A 22,676-nucleotide genomic window follows, 5' to 3' on the forward strand; every position below is an offset into this window, starting at 1 on the left:
GAAGTATAATGAATGAAGAAATAACAAATGAGAAGGGAGGGAGTTAAAAGTGATATGGTGAGACTTAACTCATTGGGGCTTGGTTCTAAAGCCTTTTGGCTTTCTCATTTTTCCAGAAAGACCATTAAAGCCTTTAGTTTCATATACAGGCTCAAAGGAATGATAGTTTTGATGGTGAATTCTGTTAGGAAAAAAATAAGTGAAGACATTTTGCTCAACTTGATTAGCAACCTCTCTTAGTTCTTAACAGGAATTACTCCAGTGCTTCCTTCCAATCAGAGAAAGAGGGCATGTAAAATAATGCAGTGTATTTTGCAGCCTATGTCGTTTTCTATTTAACATTGTACTTTCTTCACAGGTGTGGACTGAGAAAGCAAAAGGTGGAGCAGTGAATGATATCACAGAAGATAAAAAACGAAAGCGTCCCACAGCTGCTGAAGATGATGCAAAAAAGAACGAGGAGCAAAAATCAGAGGACTCAAATGCATCCAAAAAGAAGAAGCCTTTAGATCAATCTACCAATGTCAGGTTGTCATCTTTTGCGTTCAAGCAGAGCTAAATAACGTGGTGCCTTCTCAGCATCTGCTTTTTCAGTGCTTTCAGAAGTTTGCCACTGTACTCAAAGAGTGCTCGCAAAAAGAGAGTGCCTCACTCCAAATGGTTTTAGAAAGTATTTTATGATCAGCTCTTTAGAGAAATGTTGAATCCATTCGTCGTGTAAAGTGTAAAGACTGACAGGAAAACTAATGCAAATGGACCTGTTATCTAGAACTGTAGTTCCACAGTTTGGTGTAGCCATGAGTCTGCACACTCGTAATATTTGGTGCTAAATGTAGGTGAGTCATTTTGGGGAGCATATACTAGGTACTGTCCTATGGTTTTAGAGTCATGGCTTCTGTACCATTCCTTCTGCCTGCTGCAAACACTTGTAAGAGACGGACAGTCCAAGGGATGAGGAGGGGAAGATGGCGACTTAATATCTTCCTGATGGTCAGCTGCAGTTTCAGCATGTGAGGCAGTCACTGAGAAGCCTGACCCAGATTGGGACAGAAAACCGGAGCAGGTAGGACTGAAGCTGAATTAGGAATATCAGGTGTGCAAAAACGAGACATGGCAGACTATGCAGATGTGCCTTCCCAGTCTGTGCTTCAGTGCTCAGAACTTGAAATTGTGTGCATCGTTTTGTGTGTTTGTTTTTAAAATGAAGTGGGATCATAATTAAACAGACTTTAAGGCAGTCGTATTTACCCTTCTCTGGGGAAGAGGCAGTGTGTCTATTGTATAAAATTGAAACAAGTTCAAGTTTCAGAACAACTTTTTTTTTTTTTAAGATAAATTAAACCAATTTAACATAACAGCCCCCTGCTTTTTTTTTCCTCTGGCTTTACAAATCTGTTTTCACTCTTCATTTCTCTACACTTTATTACTGGAAAGGCAAATGACTCTCCATTGGGAAGATGTTTTTAGCATTGACATCTGTAGGTTGAAGATCCAGAGAGATTTTTGTACGTTGCAGAGTTGTTCTGCAAAAAAAACACAACACAACCACTCCTATTTACCCTGTACTTAGAAAATGGCAGGTCACGATGTCAGCTGGGATGGACAGCACAAATAGAGGAAAATCTGAAGACCCGTTAATTTAAACACCTTTTTTAGATCCACTGTTCTTAAGATTCTCATGTTATTGTTCAATGCTGACAGTAGGCTGCAAGTAATAATTAATGTAAGTGTACACAGAAGGACTGTATTGACACAGAGCAGAAGAGTAGAGGAACATTCCAACAGTTGTCTGCATGCTTTGGGAAGAAATGATGGTATCGGTGACTGCACGGGATGAATATTTTAGGCAGTGAGGCATATTTCAGCATTTGGGTTTACTGAAGAAAAACAGGATTGCAGTGGTAAGAAAAACATCCTGATAGAAAATCATTGTGGGCTTGGTGAACTGTGTAATGTTGTTTTTCTGCTGGATTGGGCCGTTGTGATGACAGCTTAGAGTCCTCACCATGGTCCTGGGAGATGGGGTGAGTGGGAATGGATGACATCTCAGTATTCAAGCTGAGCTACCTGCCCAGTGTCCTTTTATACAGGCCGAAATACAAGAAGAAATTAAGTCCCTGTCTGGAGTGATTGAGCTGAATGGCTCCTCAGGGCTCCCACCCCACCCTGGGACACTGGGTCAAGTACTTGTTCAAGGCATTTATACCTCATTTAAGTCCTCTGCAGGCTTAAAAGGTGAACTGAAAAATCAGGTAGATAAAGAGTCTGGAACTGGCTTAGAAATGTGCTCTGAGTTTCCCACATGACTGGGGGGGGGGGGGGGGGAAAGCTGTTTTAATAACTTAGATGGAAATCCCTCTTTGAAAAGCAGGATGTTCAGATTGATGACTTTGGGCACGCATCATGAAGTGAAATATTTTGTCCTTACTCCTCCTGAGCAGGATGCTGACTGGTAACTTCTGATGCAGTGGCATTGTTTAGGGGGAATAGGAGTGCTGCTAGTGAAAGAGAAACAGAACCGAGCTGGTCTGTGGATCCAGCTGTTGGGCCTGTGCCTGTTTGCTATCTCACATCTCCACATTGCACAAATCCAGCACAGTTCCTGCTCTGCAATGGAAGCAGGTAGATACAGCTGGTCCCACAAAGCATCCAAAGTCCTTTTGGCTCCTGTAGGAGGGAGGAAGCATCCAAAGTAAACTTGCAGAAGAGTTTTCTGGCTGGTTTCAGAGAAGTGGATCTTTGCAATCGCGTGGCTCTTCTGAACAAACACACCAAAGGTCTGTTCTGAGGGAGACTGCTGGATTTACTGGATGAATTCATGGAAATAACTGTGAGGACGTCAGATTCCATTTGCAAGTCCCCAGTTCCTGTTTGCTTTTCTCCTGGCTTCATTTTTGCTTTATATTGTTTGTGGGTTTCATCAGATCCAATGTCCACAGCCTGGCTGCCCCAGTCTGGATCTCACTGCTGTGCACAGGGCTGGAAAGCAGCAGCAGCAGCAGCAGAAGAAGAAAGCAGCTACATCACAGCTGGGATCTCGGAGGTAGGGGGCTGGAGGTGCTGTGTGCCCTTCTTACAGTCCTCCACTTTGCAGAATAGTGGAGAGGTGTAAATAGGAACAGCACTTTAACCCCGATGTTCAATTCCTAAGCACCAAAATTAGCACCAGCAGCAGCACCTGCCCTGCTTCCAGGCCCCAGCTCTTCCATCAGAGCTGCACTCCGCTCCGTTGCCCAGCTGCAGGCAGAGCTGCAAATAACCTCCCAGTGCCAGGAGCCTTCCACCTGGCTGGGCAGTGCCAAGCAGAGCCGGGTGTTCACAGAACAATGAACCCAAACCCACCAGAAAACATGGAACGGATCTCTAAGGAAAACTTAACACCTGACTGTTTAGCTTTCAAAACTGGACTTAATTCCCAGCTGGGGGGCTCTGTGCAGACCCCAGGCCTGCAGTGCAGCAATGGGAAGTGCTGCTGCTGGGATGTCACAGCTCCTTTCCACATCCCAAGAGCACAAAGCGTCTCCTCTCCTTCACTCTGCTTCCGACTCTGCTGCATTCTTCCCTTTCATCACGTTATTTGACCTTAAAGACAACCCCCATGCCAAAACCTGCTGTCTTGTTCTGCACGTGGGGTGTTCTGTTGTACATTGAGTCAACTCGTGCAACACGTCCAGCCTTGCAGGAAAGATACAACTAAAAACCAGCATAAAAAGACTGAAAGCAGCGGCTGCAGCCTGCTGGCCTTTCAAAGCAGCGAGCACCCACCTCTCTGCAGCTGGAGAGCATGGCAAGGCCTTTATCTCTGGAAGAGATCTATAAATGGACAAGTTGGCACGCTGGGGCATTGCAGACCTGTTTGATTTCAGAGGGCAGTGCCAGGCTCACAGGAAGCCAGGCATTTATTCCGAGTACAGAACACTTGTGCAGTAAAGCAATAAGTGCGTTCACCTCCCAGAGAATATTTTCTTTGGCTTTCCAAGCTCTGTAATACAGAAACTGATTTGTTTGCTTATAGACAGGCACGATGCTGATCTTTACCTGGGCTGTGAAGAGCTACTTGATGCAGGACTGGAGTGGACACATAGAGCCAGGAAATGCAGGTGAGCAATTTCAAGTGCTGTGTTCCCAGAGAGCAGCCCTCGGTGCCAATGGCTTTATTGATCCTGGGGTAATAAGGCTGGGAAGCAGAAGCCATCCGTGGTTTAGAATGGGGATGGAGAGCTGAGCAGGGCAGTGCTAGGGCCACTCAGTGCTAATGGTGCTATTGATCCGCATCGCTGTCACAAATCGCCATGGATGGGTTGAGGAGGAGGGATGTGTCAGCTCATAAATGCCCCTACGTGAGTCAATGGGGGAAACATAACAGCGTGTGATTTATTTCTGCCACGTCCCAGCTGTCAGTGCAGATATTGCATTTAGAACTGCTTTGCTTGACATGGAGAAAGGCCGCCCAGCTCCTTCCACAGCCAGTGCGTCCCTTAAGGAGTTCCTAGTGAGCTCCATTGCCCAATGGGGTTAATTAATAGAGACTTGTTGATAGGATCTCAGCCCAATGAGTGCCAAGGGGACATGGGTACCTTTAGAAACCCCTTTGGTCCCAGCGACCCATTCATTCCCATTGAATCCCATCAGGTCCCATTGAATCCCATCAGGTCCCATTGAATCCCATTCATTCCCATTGAGTTGCAGGTGTGAGCACACAAACACCGACACTCCGTATTCCGGGCTCAGCCGGGACGTCAGAGCGGAACAAGCCAATGGGAGCGGCGCGGGCGGTATAAAGCGGGTCGCTGAGCTCAGACGGGAGGGACTTGTGTAGGGTGAGCGGAGCGGTGTCGGTACCGGGCTTTGAATAGCGGGCTCGGCCGGGCCGGCTGTGCCGGCGCCTATGGCGGCAGCACGGAGCTGTAACGGGTACGTCCGGCGGGATGGACCGGCCTCCCCCGCTCTGGGCTCCGAGAAGCCGCGTGTACCCGGCGGTAGCGGCGGCAGCGGGGACGGGTGGAGGGGAGAACGGCCCCGCAGCGAGGAGGACAACGAGCTGAGCCTGCCCAGCCTGGCGGCCGCGTACACCACCATCCTCAGAGCGCTGGGAGAGGATCCCGAGCGGCAGGGGCTGCTGAAGACACCCTGGAGGGCGGCCACCGCCATGCAGTTCTTCACCAAGGGCTACCAGGAGACCATCGCGGGTAGGGGGCTGTGCTGAGCCCGGGGGGCACCTGGGGAGGGGGGTTTCACCGTGCCTTCCTTCCTCCCAGCCGTGCCGTACTGTAACGAGGGGCTGGGGAAACCAGGGAGTTCCCCTCCGCTTCCCCTTCCGTTCCCTATGACGGCCATAGGTGAGTTTCGGTCGCCCTGCTGCTTCGCTTTCCCTTTTCTCTTCCCCGAACCCATTGTGCGTGTAACTTCCAGCTCTGACTCGCTGAGCAATTCTTCCTGTTGCGATGTCACGTCCTGAGCTCACCCTGGGAGCGGCCGCTCTGTCTGTAGGAGCGAGCCCGGCGTTCAGGTTCGCACCCGGACATCAGGGTTTTCTTCATCTGACTGCGTTTCCATGCTGAGAGGTTGCTGTCCCTCTGCTCCTCTCTCAATATTGCTGCAGGTTCCTGTTAATTTACCCCCAAACTTTTGCTCTGCTGGATCCTGAGGTTCATCTGTCCCGATCTCACATGCATTTCTTGGAGCACAGTGGTTCTGGGTACCCCCTCCTGGATGGCTGTGCAGGGTGGTGGCTGTATTATAAACTGTTTCTCTCCATCTCCTAATACTGTCACTGTTAGGAACTGTGCTCCTGGGCTGCTTTATTTGCTACTTATCTAGGATATAAGAGGAAGCTGTGATGTAGGCTTCCTTTCCTGTGTTGGCTGGGCAGTCCTGTTACTCCCTCAGCTTCTTGTCTCTTGTGCTTCTGCTCTTCCTGCTCCTAGTAGTGAAACGGGAAGGGAAAAGCTGTAGTTGAAGGATGATTCCTTAACAGACAGCAAAATATCTGGTGATTGAAGCTGTGAATTAGTGCACAGTTCTGCTTGGGAGGGTCCTAAATGCATTGTGAGACACAGAGCTGAAAGGCAGGCAGACTGAAACAGGGAGTGCAGTACAACTACAGGTCTTCAAACCAGCCTTCTGCTTGGGTAACCACCTTGGGAGGGGGGGAAGCAACTTTAATTTTACTTTTCATATGGTACAGGAATGCAAAATGAATGTAATGAATGTATTTCCAAGCTGTGACATCTAGGGAAGGCTGGACAAGGTGCAGTGGGAAATACACTGGAGGAGATCTGCGGAGTTTGGTGTTTCTGACTTGAGCTTTTCCTACAGTGAGCAAGAACAGAGTTATGTGGTTGGTCACAGCTGAGCTGCCTGTAAATGAATGGTGTCTGGCTCTGATTTGCCATCGAGTGTTTCTGAGAGCAGTTGGGTGCTGGAGGCCGTTGTACTTCTTTATCCTGCCATACATAAAACTTGTGTTGTAGGGAGGATGAGATCTGAATCCCTTCCTTTCCATTCAGGTTTCTGTGGGTAGCAGAGAACCTGACGTAGCTTCTGTTTCAGGGGTATTTCCCAGCTTGACAGTGCAGAATAACAGTGTTCCTGCTTTACATTCATTCATCTTTATCTGTGTTCTGCAGCTGGTCAGTATTGCATTTCAGAGCCATCAGTAGAGTTGATTTGCTGAATATCTAAACCCAGCTTTCAGTGTCTGTTCTAGATGTGTTCTCCCATTCATCCTGGTTGTTTCCAAAGGCCCCCGTCCTCAGCTCTCACAGTGACAAAATATATTCAAATTAATGCATTGATCTTGTTTTATGGTGGGAGATAATCAAACTTTTATTGGAGGAGCATGGATGTCCCTGGGGATTTCAGGTAAAATCCATCTGAGGAGCAGATCTAAAGTTGCTGGCACTTGAGTTTCCGTGTATCAGTAGCCATTGCACGATACCAGAAGGTTTACTTCTTCATTTTACTCAGTGCTTCTTCATGGCCACACAAGGACATGTTTTCTTTTCCAGAGCCAGGGTCAGATTTATTGGCTTCTTCATTGTGGAAGCAGATGACAACAAAATACCTTGATTAATCAAAAGAACACATCTCTAATCTGAGCTGTTAACAGCTGGCTGTCAGCCTTCAGCATCCTTACAGGTGTTCAGGGGAGATCTGTCCCTCCTTCAATAAATGCTTAATGTTATCCTTGGAAGTGCTGTCCACTGGACTATGAATGCTGCAGAGCATGAATGTGTACATAGGGCAGCCTGGTCTGGTATTAAATATGGACAATGTAGGACCTGCATGTGACAAGGAGCCTGGAGCTTTGTGACCCTTGGGGTCCTTTCCAACCCAAGCCATTCTATGATACGCAGTAAATGGGTGAATCTATGGAAATCAAAACTGCAGACCAACTTGTAACTGAAGACTTCAGAATCAATCTGGTGAGTTCCAGAAACAGCACACGCCAAAGATGGCTGGCTTCAAAACAACCCATTGCACAACAGATTCAGCTCCTTTACAGTCCTGCAGGAAACATCAGACAAAGCTGAACAGGCTCTGTTGAACCTCATTGGATTCACGTGGGCCCACTTTTCAAACCTGTCCAGGTCCCTCTGGATGGTGTCCCTTCTTTTGTATCATCTGCACCACTCAGCTTGGTGCCCTCAGTAAACTTGCTGAGGGTGCCTTCAATCTCATCAGCTGTGTCATTGATAAAGGTGTTAAAGAGTGCCAGTCCCAAGACCTTGGGGTACACTACTCGTGATCTGCCTCCACCTGAACACAGAGCCCCTGGCCACTGCCCTCTGCCTGCAGTGCAATTCCTAGCCCACCCTTCAAATCCATATCTCACCAACTTAGAGATAAGGTTATGATGTGAGACAGTCCCAAAGGCTTTGCAGAAGTCCAAGTAGATGACATCAGTTGTCTTTGCTTTGTCTGTTGGTGCCAGTGAGCTTGTATTTTCTATGCTTACTCAGTTTGCTGTGGGTGAGAGGTGCTAAGCATTTCTGCTTGGAAATAGGCAGTGCCTTAAGCAAACAAGGCTGTTTGATCAGCAGCACTGCCCTTTGCTGAGAGCTGATGAGTTGCTGCAGTGGTTTGTTGCTGGAAGTGAAGTGTTGCCAGTTCTCTTGCTACTCACAGATACAAGTCAAGCAACACCAAATCTGATATGCTTATATTTCCCCCTCCCAGAGTTTAACAATGATCTTAAACCTCTTGGATCTTATTCTATTAAAGGCTTCTGATCTCTTCGTGTTGCTTTTCCTGTGATCTTCATTTGTTTCATGTTCAGAAAGAAGCATGGATGGGAACTTTGGGCACCTTCTGTGAAATCAGGTGTTGAAATCCAGAGCGTCTCCATAGCCCCGATTTCCCTCTTATTAATAAATACATCAGCAGAAAACCAACAACTTCTAGACCTTATCTTAGCTTCATCTGGCAGTATGCGATGGCTGATCTCTTATGAATAGACTTCAGTCTCTCTCTGTGATGTAGAGAGTATCTTTTTAAGAGGGTAAATGAACCCATAAAGTTGATGGCTAGAAATAGCAGAGCAGCCCTGCTGCTTTTCCTCCTTATTTAATTCTTCAATGTGAGTTGTAAAAGAGATGGACCAGATGTATGATTTCTGGCTGCTGAAGAATGAAGTTTTGCTTCCTTTCCGAAGCAGAATGTCTGTTTCCAGTGCTCTGCTGTGGCACTGATGGAATCAGAAATGTTAGTCATAAACCTGTAAATCTTTTTTTCTGATGCTTTGCTTCCTTCCTGTTGGGAAGGTATAGGATGGCAAGGAAGCCACGTGGTGCTAATGCCTATTTAATTATTCTCTGCAGCTTTGGAACTCTTACTGCCAGCTAAAATAGCCTCATTACAGCTTAGGTTGTGTCCCTTTCTAGAGCTGTTCAAGACTTCTTAAAGCAGATGGTAATTCTATTGGGAATTGGCATACCCAGCCCACCCTCTGCCTTAGCAACCTGAAGTCATTAACTTTCTGCAGGAGTACAAACTCTCTTTGTATGAATGAGTTTTCTAGCCTGATTTTCCTCCTTTTATGCATAATAAATGCCTGGTACCTTTCAGGACTGAAAAGCTGCAATAATTCTCTTGTGTTGCTTGGCTGGAATGTTTTCTCTAGCTGCAATTCTTGTGTAGTATCAGTGCATGAATAAGTACAGTCAGTTTTGACTCTCAGTCTTACCACTGAAAGATTTCATAGCAATTTTCTTCTTGGCTTCCCTACCATGCCTTCATCTATGAGCTCAGGTCTTCTGCTCTGTCAATTCCACCTCAGACTGAGAGGAACTGCCCAATAAAGCTGGCCCAATGTACCTGCTGTTGTGCCTCATCCGATTCCATCTCAATGAACAGTTTGTCTGTGGTCTCTGGGCTCTTTGGAGCCTCTACCATGCGAGTGAGGGCAGTCTGGAGCCTTGTGGAGGGATAAACTTGTGCTTATGGCTACCACGATGGCTGAGCTCAAGGAGCTGGGTTGCTAAATCTGAGACCAGCTTCATCCTTCTCACACTGAGGAATCCTTAGCTTGGCTTCCTCCTTGGAGTGAAGCAACTCAGCTCATAGTGCGAGCATCCTACAAGCATCTCCAACTCCTGTCTGAAAGATCCAGCCAAGGCCTGGCATCTGAAATGCTGCAGTGCTGCTCTACAGAGGGCTGTCATCCTCCATTCCCTTCACCTACGGAGCCAGCTGCTGGGTGGGCTCCATCTTCTTTGGTTGCCAGAGGTGTGTTTGCTTTCCCGTGTCACATTAAAGCTATGCAAATAGTTTCTATAGCAACAGGTCTTTTTGCTGAGCTCTGACGCAAAGTCCCCAAAGGTCTTTCTCATTCTGTCTCCATCCGGTTCTGGTTGTTTGTTGTTGTTGTTGTTTTATTGACTCTTGAGGAAGATAAAGGGGGAAATGAATTCTGATCTCTTCCAGGAGTTGCTGTTTGGTCTTTAACAGCTCAGTGAAGTTTCTATGTCAGGACTTGAAATCTGGGCTGGCAGACATATCAACTGGGATAATTGTCCATAGCTCTATGTCTGTTCTTGTTCATTTCCTTAAAGCTGTGTATTTTACCTTTGCATTTCCTTAACATGATGCGCTTGGGCTTAAGCAACAAGTTCCCTCAGCTTTCCTCAGGTGGCAGAGAATGAAAGTAGTGATGTTTGCAGGCTCCTTTGGTGCACTGACAGGACTCGAGCACAGCTGTGACTAATAAAAGCAGGGTGAGCTGAGGGTAAGTATCATCCCAAGGGGCCAAGAGACGATGGATGAATGTGCCAGCCCCCTTGTAAGTAGAGGATGTGCAAATCTTGTCCTCTTCTTGACATGGAGGACTACACGGATGGCACTTGGAGGGAGTTTTCCTTGTTGAATTAAGGCACAGCAGGATGCAGCTCAGCATCTTGGCTCAGCTACCTTTACCTGACTCATCTGATGCCAACTCAGGGCTTGGATTTGAAAGGTTATGGGTGGTGCTGGGACAGACACAGACTTTGCACTGTGCTTATTTTTCAGGAGAAGCAGCTTGTAAAGTGAGCAGGAAGGGCTCAAGCAGGTTAGGGGGGTGATTGGAGCTCTGTTCTTACAGCACAGGCAGGTACTGGCCTTCTGTCTCACCATGTCAGGGGGAAGTTCTTTGGTCTGAGAGTGGTGAGGTGCTGGAACAGCTGCCCAGAGAGGCTGTGGATGCCCCGTCCATCCCTGGAGGTGTTCAAGGCCAGGTTGGATGGGGCCCTGGGCAGCCTGGGCTGGTATCAATGTGGAGGTTGGTGGCCCTGCCTGTGGTGGGGGGTTGGAGCTTCGTGCTCCTTGAGGTCCCTTCCAACCCAAGACATTCTGTGATTCTTGGCCTCTTGGATGAAGTCTCTAAGGATCCACTTCTATATATATTTCATCAGTGAGTTTGTATATGCATACATTTACGTGTGTGTATATTAATATGAGACTTTTCCATGTTGAATGACATTACACAATGCTGTCACTCATTACGGTGGCTCCTAATGAGAATGTGGCCATTTCTGATTGTCCAGGACATTCTGCTTTATGAGTGTGATGACGTAAATCCATATCTAACATCAGTCCCTGATGCGCTCCTGGCAGTGCTGGTGTAAGCCAAGCTGGTGGTCTAATAACAGCACCAGTTGCTCTGGAGATGCTTCTGGGATCTGTTTGGATTTTGTTTTATCAATGTTGGGCATAGCAGCAGGTTTTGTGAAACCACTGTTTGCCTTTCTGCTGTGGAAATGGCACATCTGCGGGGTACGGTGTGAGCACTGAGAACCTGCATTACTGCTCTGGCTTCTCTTTATCGCCCTCCAAGCCTGCTCTCTTCCAAATTCTATCTCTTTCTGGCTGCATTCATAGGAATACAACAGCGTGGTGCTTCCCATGTAATCAAAAATCTCTCCAGCAGTGTCTGGTGTAAACTGGGCTGTAAGATTTGAAGCACAAAAATCACGTACCTTTATGGAATTGTTTCCTGGTCTCTTTCGTGCCCTCTGTCCCTGCTCGGAAACCTTCTGGGGTTCAGCCCTGCTGTTCTGCAGGTCGCCAGCCCTTCTTGGGAAGGACGTGCGTTGCAGGCAGAACATCTTGCGCACAGTTTCCAGGGTTACCTGTGTAGTGCTGATAGCAAGCAGGAAATTAAAATGCTCCGTGATGATGATACGTATCGACAGCAGATGGTGGCCATTAGGTGTGCGTACATGTCAGGGGAAGGCGTAAAGGCAAGCAGAACAGAGACAGCTATTAGATTTGTGTAAGCATCACTGCAGGTGCCAAGCAGTGTGGCCCCTTGTTCCCCTACTGCTGTTGTGGGTCTTACTCTGGTTCTTGGAAATGACTCCAAATGTGTGTGGCTTCAAGCTAACTTCTCTGCTGAGCTCCTCGTGCTGATGGTCAGCCCTTCTGGCCCTTCCCTTGCTCTGTTTTTCTCTCTTTTTTTCTCTTCCATACAGCTGTTGTCTCTTGTCTCCTAAAAGTCTCCCTTGCCTTGGGGCTGTTCTACTTTGAACCACCCCAAACATGGTCTGGCTCCCTGTAGCCTTTGTGGAGACCACAGTAATCTGCTGTAACCTGAAGCTCTGGGACTTTAACAATAAGGGGGCTGCTAAATCTGGAAAACCAGCTGAGGATCTGTTGTGCTGAGCTCCAGGACCAGCAAAGTCTCATGCTACATGTTCCTTTCCTTACTGAGCCAGCTCTTCCTCTTTGTCGGTTTCTCCATAAGAATTCTCCATTCAACCTGAGATGTGGAATTCAGATGGAGCATACAGCTGTGTGCTAACTCTCAGTGCAGAACAGCAAATATCCCCCTGATCTTTGGCTACAGATCTTTCTGACTGCTGTGTATGCCTGAACAGCTGCCAGCTGGTGTGCTTAGGGGTGAAATGCAAAGGTATCGTCTGGGCATCGAGCAGCCTGGAGGATAACAGTGCTGGTGTCGAAGCTGCAGAGACCACTGTGATGGCTTAGCTTTTCTCAAACCTAAGGCCCAGTTTTGCCTGTGGTGTGTGCAAGCACTATGGAAGCCTGTATAGAGATGTGCTCTGCTCCTCATTGCTGGCTTGGTGAGCTGTCATTTTAATTGACATTAAATGCTACTCCTTGCTTCCCATAGCTTAGCCCTAAAGTCTATACCTTTGGGGCCACAAATCTGAGATACTGGCTGGAAGAACCTTTTGTGCTTGTGTACGTTGTTTTCTTAATACAAATGTTTAATTTCAGATGTTCTGAATGACGCCATCTTTGACGAAGACCACGATGAGATGGTAATTGTGAAGGACATAGACATGTTCTCATTGTGTGAGCATCACCTCGTTCCATTTGTTGGAAAGGTAACTCTTCCTCCTCAAACAAACGTGGGAATACGTGATAAAAGACACATGTACAAGACTTTGTAGCTATAACTACAAAGCTTTTAAAGCTGTAAGTATTTACTGCTTACGGCTATGATTCTAAAAGTTAATCTCCTGAGAATACAAATAAGAAAGACCTCCTTAATGTGAGTTTTATTTGGATTTGAAGCTCTGTGCTCAACCTTTCCTAGTCTAACTAATCTAATGGTTTCTGACATTTCACATTAAAGCTCTTCTTTGTGAAGCCGCAGCAAGCCTCGAGGGCAGACATCTTGATATTAAACCAGCTCACCCTGCACGCTGCCTCCGTCACGGATTTAGTTCTTGGCTCAGAGCAATCCAGTGCCTCCATGAATGGAACAACCTTCTGATTAGCAGCCCTCTATTAGGTGGGCTAACAGGAGGCTGCGTAGCTTGGGACTCCCATGAACAGAGCTGGTGTTTTAAATGGTGGTACCAACAACTTAACGCTCTCCCCCCCAATCCCAACCATCAATAAAACATCTCAACAAATCTCCACATCTGTAAACTTGAGTAGTTCAGCATTGGAGATTCTGAAAACCTCACTCAGCCTCTTCACTCTTGTGAGAGCACAGAAGGATGGGCCTTATTCTGATCCATCTGTTCTGCCATTGAGTACTCAAAGGACAGAGGAGCAAGTGCTGTCACCTGTAAGATTGCATCACACAAAGTACTCTGTGGGGAACAAGGTTCAGTGCTTATTTCTGTCTCCTACTTTATCTGCAATGTTTCGTGTCTTTTCAGGTGTCAGTGGGTTGAGTACCCAACAGAAGTGATAGGAATGAGCGAGTTAGCCAGGTAATTAGGTGTGCTATGGTACCTCTACCTGCAGGTACAGCAAAGCAGGACTCTGAGGTGGAGCCTCTAGGCAAAGCACTAAGGCAGAATCCTACACTGACACTCCCCTACCGTATCATGGCTGATTTTTCAAGTCTCTGGCACAGTGATGTAAATGTTAGTTTATAATCTGTTACTAGTGTGAGCCCATGTGATTCCAGCAGCCTTCTGTAGGACAGGAAGCTGAATGCCATTCATTCTTCCTTCAAATCTGAGCACTCTTCTGCTCCGTAACTCATTTCAGCCTGGTGCAGTAAATCCATGTTCAAGCAGGACAGAAGTTGGCTGATTTGTGCAGTGATGTATGGTACTACTGATAGCACATGAGCTGGCACTGAAGCAATAATAGTAGGAAAACAACAGTAAGTGCAGCCTGAGTTTGGTGGCAAAGTACTTGTTGCCATCAGATCCTTTACTGGAGTGACAGTCCTTCTCTCTCCCTTTTATTTATCCACTTTAGGACTTGAAAGAAAAGCGTGGCAATGTTGGTAATAATAAGTACTGCTTTTTGTACCCAAAGTACTCTGTGGCATTCCTGAGACTTGGAACATAAGCCTTGACTCTTGGGGAACTGTGGTTTGCCTCCCCTGCCTCAGGACACTTAATCTATCCTGCACCAGAACACCGACCTCGTGAGGCAGAACAGCCTTTGATAGCTCCACAGTTAATTTTTCAGGCTTGTTCCTCCCACATGCTAAGATTGATTTCTGGGCTGTTCACACTTCTGGGACATCTGCACATCTCACTCTCTATGCATGAGTTTTGTACCCATTTGTAAGCTTGGTTTTCATTCTGCTAATGGCTTGTTCTTCTCTGTCCAGGTACATATTGGCTATCTTCCTAACAAACAAGTGCTTGGCCTCAGCAAGCTCGCTAGGTAAGTGTTACTGTAATGAAAGTGATGCTAATTTGTAAAAAGGATTCCAAGCTGTGCTAACTGTGTTAATCTCACTAATCTTGTCCCCCTCTGAAGCTCAGCACACTTTGTGTCCTGGATTTGGATTTAGACCAATCCTCAGCATTACACTCTTGTTTGTGTGTATGTGTGGTGAGAGCAGGTGAGCCTTAGAGCTCTGTGTTAATTAATATTGCAGTTGGTTGGAATAGAGCCATAACACTTCTGCACATCCATCCAAAACACTGATGTCTAAAGAGAGCACAGAAGCAGGAACGAGTGGAAAGTCTTGGCTGTGTTCTAAGGCAGATCAACAGGCACAATGGGGATCTATAGCAGCAAGAGATCTGCGTGTATATGGACTGATAAGAGCAGGGATCTCAAACTGCAAGTGAACAAACCCTCTGGATCTGAATCCAAAGCTTTCATCTGATACATCTGACGTCTCTTTCTTTCTCTCAAGGCCTGCTGAGAGAGCCATGGGGTCTTTATTTCTAAGGCTCAGCTTTAGAAAGAAAGTAATTAAGATACATTTGAGAAATCCACTCGTTATGTAAAACATTGTTTTCCTTGGCAAATGCCCTTGGATCAGCTGAGTTGTGCTATAAGGTGACAGTTGCATGGGGGGTGGTAGATCCCTCACCTGGTGACTGGGCACCTGAGTGGAAGGATGTCTTGCAGCAAGTGAACCTGAAAGCACTGTTTGTAGTCCAGAAAGACCACGTAGGACACGCTTATACTTTCTCTGATACATCTGTTAATCTTTCTGTAGTTGCAATCACACTAAGGAGAATTAGCCTTGTAAATCTGCACGCCTGTGAGTTTTCTTAGTGGGTAGGAGATGTGCAGTGTGTGACACTGAAGTGCTTTACAATCAGCCATCTCTGTGCTGTGCTCTGCTTGCTCAGCAGCGAGTTTGGGTTGGAAGCAGAAGGGCCCTGAGAGGTCATGTTTTCAAGGTGACCTTACAGGACAACCAGCTTCCCACCTTCTAGCAGCACCTGCAGGAGTGGAATTTGCTCTGATCAGAAGGCTGAAGCAGTTAAACCCTCAAATTTTCTTGGTAGACATTTACTATGCCTGCACTTAACTGCCTCCTGATACTGCAGGATGGGATTCTGCAATTACCTCTGAATTGCTGGTTTAAAGCTGTTCTGAATGGTCCTTAATGCAGGTGGCAACGTGGTGCAGTTTTCCTTCTGCTTATTCTCAATATGAAATACGTTTGGATGTGTGCATGTGTTCCTGCACTGTGCTCTAAAGGTTAAATATTGCCCTTTTTTTTCCCTTTCAAGTGAGGGTAAAACTTCCATATCCCACAATAATGAAAAGATTAGACTCTTGTATAACCAGATCTTCTCTATCCTTGCTTGCTTTTGTGTACTCACCATGAGGAGATCGCTAGGCCAAATAGTGCTTCCCTTTCTTGCCCTATATAATGCAACCAGTGTTCACACAAAGATTTGTGAGGCTGTTGGTACTGGAGACCTAATCTTTCATAATAGGATTAAGCCTAATGTGGTGTGTTCCTGCCGTCGGGATGACCTGCATTCAGCAGACAAACACTTTTCCTTGGATTTTAAGCTCAGGTTTGATAACACCACCTCTGTTTTCACACAGACGTGCTTGTAGGGCTTCTCACACACAAAACAAACCCCGAGCATCAGCCGTGCTTCTAAATATCTAAATAATATGTTGCTTTGTTCAGAATAGCTGTAACACGAACGCTTCATTTCTGGAGGGGACTTTCTGCATATAATTCCCTCTCCAAAGCAGCAGGCAAGTCTCACTGTCAAAAACGTCTCTTGTAAGCAATGCCTCAGGCTGCCAGTCAGGGTCTGGTTTTTGTCTGCTCTGACCAGATGAATATTGAATCCTTCTGGAGCAACTTTTAGCATGGCCACTTGATGTGTAATTAAGCATTTGGTCTGCATGCGTAAGGTCTGCATGAATAACTCGCTGAGTCACAGAGCAGCCATGGACTTTTTCTCTTGAAATATGTGGATTTCAGTACTGTGTTGATAGATGATCACACCGTCACTTGAATTGCTCTGCAGATAGCTTGCATTTGAAACCCTGTTAGAGGTGAGCACTAAGGTGAGCCCTGTGCTGAAACATGAAGGATGGGTGGAGAGTATCTGTTGTATCATAGAATCATAGAATGGCTTGAGTTGGAAGGAACCTCAGGGATCATCAAGCTCCAACCTCCCTGCTGCAGGCAGGGCCACCACCCTCCACATCTAATAAAAACAATTATTTACCCATAGCTCTTAGTTAAAACAGGGGTTAAATGCAGGAATCCAGAACATCTCTTGCTTAAGGCCAGTAGCCTCGTGGGAATCCTGGTATCCAAACATCCTTCAAACAGCATTTGGGAGGCAGTCTGTTAACTCAAGGATTAGCTTTCAGGGAGTCTTTGGCTGTGGATTCCCTTGCAAGTGTGTGATCCAGGCGGGTGGTAGAACAAATACTTCAAAAGTAACAACCAAAGCAAAGAAGCTCTAAGATAGTGATAGTGCTGCTCCTGAAATGGGGGGGTGGCAGACAAGGGGTACCTGCCACTGGAACCATCAGTATGGTAAGGAATTCATTGAGCCATGCAAACCAGGGGCTGAGCAGAAGCATTGCTGCATGGATTTCCAGGAAGAACTGTGATCAATACAGTGATCTGTTGGTAGTGGAAAGTTAACTGTGAAGATCAGACAGTATTCAGAAAGGAATAACCAAAACAAGTTGTCTTTTTCTCCTTCTCTTCTAGAATTGTGGAGATATACAGTAGAAGACTACAAGGTAAACACCTGGATCTTCTTTTTATTGCTTGTGCAGCCCTTTGCTAGCTCAGGGGTCCCAGTAGTTATAGGTGAACTACAGCTGTTCAGATATTAGAGAGTGAAGAAAAACAAGGTGTTCTTGAAGAGGTGTTTCTCATCTGTCTTCTTACTTAGCCTCTGCATTTCCCCTGAGGGGTAAAATGTGCCTGTGAAAATGAATGTAGGCAGGAGCTGATTTGGAGGATAAATGTAAGATACAGCTGCAAGGAATAGCCGGATGCTGCTGGAGATGTGCTCTCCTCCAGATAACTGGGCACACCTTCAAGGATTGTTGTCTGAAGAGGTGAACTGAGAGCTGCTGTATTAAGGAGATTTGCTGCCCTGGAGAAGCAGAGAAAACAACAGGAGCTGCTCCAAGGCTTTGGATCAGGTTGAGGCTGCTCTCACTGTCCTGTGGCTGAATTTGGCCTGTTTGTGGCAACAGAAATCTTAGTGACTGTTAGGAGTCAAACCAGTGAATGGCTGAAGGGAGTTAAGCTTTAGAGGACAATATTCTTCCTTAATTTGCTCTTTTAAAGCTCTGTATCCTCTTAAAATAAAGGGAAATTGTGAGTGTAGGGAATGGATAGTATAGCAGTAAAGCCAGTGAATAAATATGTGAAAAAACAAATAGAAGAACAGAGGAAAGCAAGAAAATCTGACTGCATAATTACCATAACTGCAAGTCACAGTAATACAAACTCCTGCAAACACGTAATGGAAAATGACTCCCAGTATAAACAAGCAAACAAAAGATCCATTCCTAGGTACAAAATATAAGCTAGGGTTTAGTATTAGCAGAATTCATTTGGAGAGAGCAGAGCTTGGCCTAGGGGCAGGGAGCAGAAGGGACGGGCATGCTTGGAAGTCAGGATGCTTGCAGGGAATGATGATGCATTTAAGCCTGTCAGTTTTAACAGTGGTTCTGAACTCCCTGTTGTCCTTTCAGTCCAGGAACGCCTTACCAAACAAATTGCAATAGCCATCACAGAAGCCTTACAGCCCGCTGGAGTTGGAGTGGTGATCGAAGCTACGTAAGTTCCTCTGAGCTGCTCTGCAGCATTGTATGGGCTGGGTGTGATAACAGCTCTGCACTGCTGTGCTGCTGCATGTTGCCTCTTAGCTGAGGCAGAGAGGAGGTAGGCAGGAGTGATCTTGGCCCATTTGGTACAAGGGGTTGGAGCTATTGAAAGTGTGGGCGACAGTTTGCCATTAGGGGAATCATAGAATCACCTGGGTTGGAAGGGACCTCAAGGATCACGAAGCTCCAACCCCCCACCACAGGCAGGGCCACCAACCTCCACATTGATACCAGCCCAGGCTGCCCAGGGCCCCATCCAACCTGGCCTTGAACATCTCCAGAGATGGACGGGGCATCCACAGCCTCTCTGGGCAGAGTTGACTCCCTTTCTAGATATGGATGTTTTATTTTGGTTTTATTTTTCCATGGAATTTCATGTGACCCTGCAAGTCACCACGACTTGTCTTCGTGGCACTTCTTATTTCTTTAGACTACATCTCATTTACTGACTCCCTCTCCTTTCTCCTAGGCATATGTGTATGGTAATGCGTGGGGTACAGAAAATGAACAGTAAAACAGTAACCAGCACAATGCTGGGGGTATTCCGGGAAGACCCAAAGACCCGTGAAGAGTTCTTGACACTCATCAGGAGCTGAAACTGTCACTCTCTAAATGCACTCTGGAGGCTGTTCCATCCAGTGTCGCCGTCTGTTCTTACTTGTTCCTACATCACGCTCTTAAACTAAATCGTCGTGAGTTGTTGTCATAGTCTTTGTTCAGTAAAAGACTTGTGATGGCAAATGAGAAATGTAATGGTGAGGTTGGCTGCTCCTGGATCTCCAGTTGTTGCAGAACTACAGGCTACAAATAGGGGGGTTGAATATGGCTCTTCACACCTACCATGCAGAGCATGCTGCTGTGAGGGGGAAAGTGTGCTTTGGGAATGAAATGGATATTTATGAAATAATAATGTTAGTGGAATAAACACAGTGTGGCACAGGAAGCCGACGGCTGTGGATCCTTATAGGACCACTTACATGCTGCCAATGCTGTAACTTTGGTGGAAAGGGTGGTTCTGAATGGTCTCTGGGTGCGCGTTATTACAAGTCCTGCAGTGGCTGTTTCAGTGTCAGATATGTCTATTATACCTCTTTGAGATGTTACCTCTGGTGGTGTTTTATATTCTTGCTAGTATGAACTCTGTTTGTCGTATTTGGAGACTTTAAAACACATCTTTTTTTTTCCTAACCTCTTCCCATGCAGGGAATTAAGTTCTAAATGATTTGGAACAGGACTTTATCTCAATAGATAAAGGGTTTTATGCACCTTTCTCTCTGTGCCTCAGGATGTCTCGCCACTTTAACTGTCAATTTCATACTATTTTTAAGCAATCTCTAATGGGGAGGAAGATCCAGAATTTGTCTGCAAAGAGCTGAGATATCCAAAGAAGTATTTTTCCCCTATCTTTTAAGTCTTCCTCCTTGGATTTCCATCAGTCAGGCTGAGGAACTAGATCTGGTTTGATCTCAAAATGAGGCTTTCTCTTCAAGCATTCCAAGGTTTGTAACATTGGACCAAAGGTGAGCGCTGAAATCATGTCCTGAATGGGACATGTTGTGTTTCTGCCTGATGGTCGTTCATTCCAGGGCAAAGCAACCTGAAATTACAGCTTATTTCATAAGAGCAATTGAGAAAAAAGTGTTTCCAGGGGCGTCAAAATGAATTAAACTGCAGTTTTCTCTCTATGTGGCAACCTCTGTATGTGGCAGCACTGGTACAAAGAGTTTCGGGCAGCTGGACTGGGTTGAACTCCTTATACTTTGTTATGATTTTAATGGGGGTTGTGTAACTCTTAATTGGGAAAACATGATGTACGAATGAAAACCACCCTCCTTGAACTAAGGACAGGAGACAAAACAAAGTGCCAGCTGTGGTGTGGGATGCCTGCAGTGCGGGTCCCCATAGTCACCCTGGCTTTGCTGAATATGAATCCCAAGATGTTCAGTGTGCTAACCTGAATCATAGCTCCTGGCTGGCAGGCTTGACCTGTTGAGTTAGGTGCTATACAACTGTCTGTTAGCATGAACAAGCCATGCTGCACACTTACAAGATACACTAATTCTGTGTCTATAGCTCTCTTTAATGGCAGACAGCAGATCCTGCCACTCTCAAGTTCAGTGTTGGTCTCACACATCCAGATGAAAAGCCTTAAGTCTTTCTTGCTTGAAGTTCACTGTAAAAACTCTCTCCTTTTCGGGTTGGAAGGAGAATTTGGGGACCAAAGAGGTGCACAAAAATATGTTTGTTTCTCTCTGCTTACTTTAGTTGTTTGAAGTTAAGGCTTTGTAAAACACAATCTTACTCCTGAGGCAGTGAAATGGTTGTGTTTTAACCACTTATCTCTGTTCAGGATAAAGTTCATATTGCACCACCGCTGTTTTTGATTTCCCTGTGACCCGCAGTCTTTAAAACATACTTCTATACTCGTGGCCTTGGATTTTGTTCCCCTGTTTGTTCTAAGACTGGTGCACTTTCTTTGGAACATGTCAAATACATCAGCTTTAATGACAACCAGTGTGTATATACGTGTAGTGCGTGCAGCCTGCTGTTGTACCCCATGCCTCAAAAACATGCATTGTTTCAAAGACATTAAAGCACAGTATTACCCTTGGGAGTGGTAGCGTCCTTGGTGGCTGGCAGGTGATGGCATCACAGGATGAGGTGGGTGGTGGTATCATAGAACCATCACCAGGGTTGGAAAGACCTTCCAAGATCATCCAGTCCAACTCTCCACCTACCACCAATATTTCCCCATAGTTTCAGTGCTCGTAAGTGCTCCAGCCTTGTAATGATGATGCCGAGTTCCTCTTCTGAAGCAGCAGTAGGATCTTGTTTGTCGACAGAGCAACAACAACAAAACCAACCCCAGAATCATCTTCATTCAAGGTGGGTGCAACCTTCCTCATTCTGGTCTTCAGTTTCAGAGGATTCAGCAGCAGGAAGAGGGGAAGCAGTGGCTGCTCTGGAGGATGTTGTTTGCATTGGGGTTCATGTGAGCATAGAGTCCTCTTAAGGACTGAAGGCATCATTGGAGGCCTCTCCATAGACCAGAGCCTCTGTGCTTGGCTCTCCTGGCTGGAGCTGAGCATCTCAGGGTTGAAACTAGGTGATCATTATGGCCCTTTTCAATCAAGGCCATTCTGCAATCTGATGGGGAGGATGCAGTAGCGAGTTATGCTGTGTAAAATAATAAAGATTTGCAGAACCAAGACACTGGAAGGGGTGGTAGCCTGGATGAGCAAATGGGAGGAAGAAGGAATGAAGTGCTTTTGAGAAAGTCACCATCACTTTGTTAATCTCTCAACTGCATCTGTGTCAAAGCACAGGGTAAAAGAGATGAGGGAGAGAAAAGGCACTCAGAAATGTTGGGGCTATGGGCAATGGGGGATCTACTGGGTGCAGCCCAGCTTGGTGGGTGAGCTTTGTGGTGGTCACGAATGGAAGAGTGATGAATGGGAAGAGCCTCCAGCCTTGTGTGTATCTTCTGAAGGCTCTGTGCTGTTTGGAACGGCTCTCATGGGAAGCCCCAGGAGCGTTTGTAAGAGCTGCCTTTGTTGTTGAATTGGAGCTGTTTCTGTTCTTGTTGTGGTTGTGTGTTGAAGCTGGTGGTTCTGGTGGGAAACAGCCTTTTGGGCAAAGCAGATGCTTCTGCCAGAGATTTTTCTATTCCCTGCTTTGAAAACAAAGCAAAACAAAAACAAAACCAACAGTGTGGGATTTGAAAGGAACCTCCCCTGGTTTTGTAATCGTGTGAAATTCTGTTTTCATTGAGGTGAAAAAATAGCTTGAAAGTCTAAGACTCAGAGCCCGGAGGAGGGAGCTACTCCTCCGGGAGTGGGGTCACCATCCCTGGAGGTGCTCATTGAACATGGGGATGTGGCGCTGAGGGCTATTGGCAGTGGGGATGGGGATCTTAGAGGTCATTTCCAAACTGAATGATCCTGGAGGCTTTATGTGGTCATCGCAACCTTCCAGCAGCTCGTGGTTGCTTAATGAGCTCAGATTGCTCATTACACGGCCTCTGCTTTCTGCCCCTGCTGTCTCTATGTGGTTATCAGTGTTGGGAAAGACGCCGCAGTCAGCTCTGCCCTTTGAGCCTTGGCTAAACCCTTCTGCTGAACTCTTGGAAATAACCCTGCTGCTCAAAGCTTGCCTTCCAGTTGTATTTAAAGCTGCGGTCA

The 22,676-nt window shown here is 46.2% G+C and overlaps 2 protein-coding genes across 4 annotated transcripts in view; both read left to right on the forward strand.

Annotated features, from left to right (window-relative positions):
- The window catches only part of WDHD1 (WD repeat and HMG-box DNA binding protein 1), a 28,772-nt gene extending 27,415 nt beyond the window's left edge, over window positions 1–1,357 (forward strand). For 2 of the 3 annotated variants that reach the window (XM_015865856.2, XM_015865857.2), the window contains exon 26: window positions 359–559. In XM_015865856.2, coding sequence (XP_015721342.1) covers window positions 359–559 — 201 coding nt within the window. Of the gene's footprint in view, window positions 1–358 lie in introns of all 3 variants that reach the window. The other variant, XM_015865855.1, reaches the window with a different exon arrangement.
- A 3,439-nt stretch (window positions 1,358–4,796) lies between these two features.
- Window positions 4,797–21,109, forward strand: GCH1 (GTP cyclohydrolase 1). The gene is made up of 6 exons (XM_015865821.2): window positions 4,797–5,189; window positions 12,721–12,830; window positions 14,531–14,586; window positions 17,363–17,394; window positions 18,364–18,448; window positions 18,965–21,109. The coding sequence occupies exons 1-6, from the start codon at window positions 4,889–4,891 to the stop codon at window positions 19,089–19,091; spliced, it is 711 nt and encodes a 236-aa protein (XP_015721307.1). The 5' UTR covers window positions 4,797–4,888; the 3' UTR covers window positions 19,092–21,109.
- The last annotated feature ends 1,567 nt before the right edge of the window (window positions 21,110–22,676 follow it).

Source organism: Coturnix japonica, chromosome 5, assembly GCF_001577835.2.
Source record: "Coturnix japonica isolate 7356 chromosome 5, Coturnix japonica 2.1, whole genome shotgun sequence".
NCBI lineage: Eukaryota > Metazoa > Chordata > Aves > Galliformes > Phasianidae > Coturnix > Coturnix japonica.

Bases quoted from the DNA above. Each gene is read 5' to 3' on its own strand.
- GCH1 (XM_015865821.2), top strand. From the start codon at position 4,889: ATGGCGGCAGCACGGAGCTGTAACGGGTACGTCCGGCGGGATGGACCG. The intron at 12,831-14,530 runs GTAACTCTTCCT...TTCTCTGTCCAG, and splicing joins TCGTTCCATTTGTTGGAAAG to GTACATATTGGCTATCTTCC. The intron at 17,395-18,363 runs GTAAACACCTGG...TTGTCCTTTCAG, and splicing joins ATACAGTAGAAGACTACAAG to TCCAGGAACGCCTTACCAAA.